This window comes from Microtus ochrogaster, linkage group LG3 (assembly GCF_000317375.1).
Source record: "Microtus ochrogaster isolate Prairie Vole_2 linkage group LG3, MicOch1.0, whole genome shotgun sequence".
NCBI classification, from domain to species: domain Eukaryota; kingdom Metazoa; phylum Chordata; class Mammalia; order Rodentia; family Cricetidae; genus Microtus; species Microtus ochrogaster.
Genome location: NC_022029.1, coordinates 45,213,634 through 45,215,059, shown reverse-complemented (window position 1 = coordinate 45,215,059; position 1,426 = coordinate 45,213,634). Strand labels below are relative to the sequence as shown.

The 1,426-nt window shown below is 49.2% G+C and overlaps 1 protein-coding gene across 1 annotated transcript in view; it reads left to right on the top strand.

Moving 5' to 3' along the window:
- The window catches only part of Gpnmb (glycoprotein nmb), a 31,731-nt gene that overhangs the window by 24,988 nt on the left and 5,317 nt on the right, over positions 1-1,426 (top strand). The window contains exon 10 of the mRNA XM_026785883.1: positions 298-506. Within this exon, the coding sequence (XP_026641684.1) occupies positions 298-506 (209 nt within the window). The remainder of the gene's footprint in view (positions 1-297; positions 507-1,426) is intronic.

Genomic DNA, 1,426 nt, shown 5'->3' with positions numbered 1-1,426 from the left:
AGAGAGAGAGAGAGAGAGAGAGAGAGAGAGAGAGAGAGAGAGAAGCGGGCAGGGAGCGGGGGAGAAAAGCAAAGGCTGCTGTTTAAAGCTGTCATGACGGAGGCAAGCACTGTGTCTTGTGCCTATAATCCTAGAACTTAAGAAACCGAGGCAGGAGGATCACCATGAGTTCCAGGCCAACAGTGTGAAACCCTGTTTTAAAAACAGCAAAACCCCTCACCATCACCCCCACCCCCACCCCCACAAGCCCTGACATTGCTCTTTCCTCCCTCATGTGCTCACCCTGCTCCTTCACAGCACTCCCACGGAAGTTTGTACCATCGTCTCTGACCCCACCTGCCAGGTGGCCCAGACCAGGGTCTGCAGCTCCGTGGCTCTGGATGAGCTGTGCCCGCTATCCGTGAGAAGAGCCTTCAATGGGTCTGGAACGTACTGTGTGAACATCACTCTGGGTGATGACACAAGCCTGGCCCTCACCAGCACCCTGATCTCTATCCCTGGCAAAGGTGAGGTATGGCTTATAATTTTATGAACATTTCCTACTGCGGAAGTGTACACCCAATTTAAAGCCCCCAAAGGCTTCTCTAGCAGTGTTTGTCTCACAGCAAGATTCTTTGAACGCTTGTTAATACGGATTTAAGATCTGGCATTAAGCTGGATGTGGTGGTGCACACCTTCAATTCCAGCACGCAGGAAGCAGAGGCAGGCGCTTCTCTGTGAGTTCGAGGCTAGCTGGGTCTACAGAGTTAGGCCATTCAGGGCTACACAGTGAAACCATGTATCAAAAGCAAAGAACTAGCATTAAACCCAATCACAAATCTACTTAGCGCGATGAAGAGAGAGACTTGATGAGATAATGATCAGAGAAAAGCCCATCCGTGAAGGGTACCATTGAGACCACAGGCCAGCGACAGTGAGGTGTGATAAGGAGATGTCGTCAAGGCACTGGCCAAGAGATTTGTATTTCCAGAGGAAACTGAACAAACAAACAAACAAACAAAATGACAATCATAAAGGAGAGGCCAAAACCAGGGTTTCAGGAGAAGCCACCAGGGCAAAGCCAAAAGAAATGAAAAACTGAGCTGGAATCTTGCTTCCTCTCATTCTCATGTGACCTTTTTAAAAAGTCTTCCTCAAGTCTACTAAGAGTTGCCTGAGACAGTACCAGCTAATTTACCCACTCATCCAGAAGACTGCTCCTTGAGCCAGGCTTGGTATTTCTTACCTCTGATCCTGGGATTCAGGCACCCACAGCAGGAGAACCATGAGCTCAAGGCCAGTCTGGGCTACGTGTGAGAGCTTTGGAAAGCCTGCCTCAATGCAGCGTGGTGGCATACACCCATAATCTCAGCATTGGGAGGCAGAGACTACATAGTCAGAGCTAAATAGTCAGCATCATCTACATAGTGAGTTTCAAGCCAGCCAA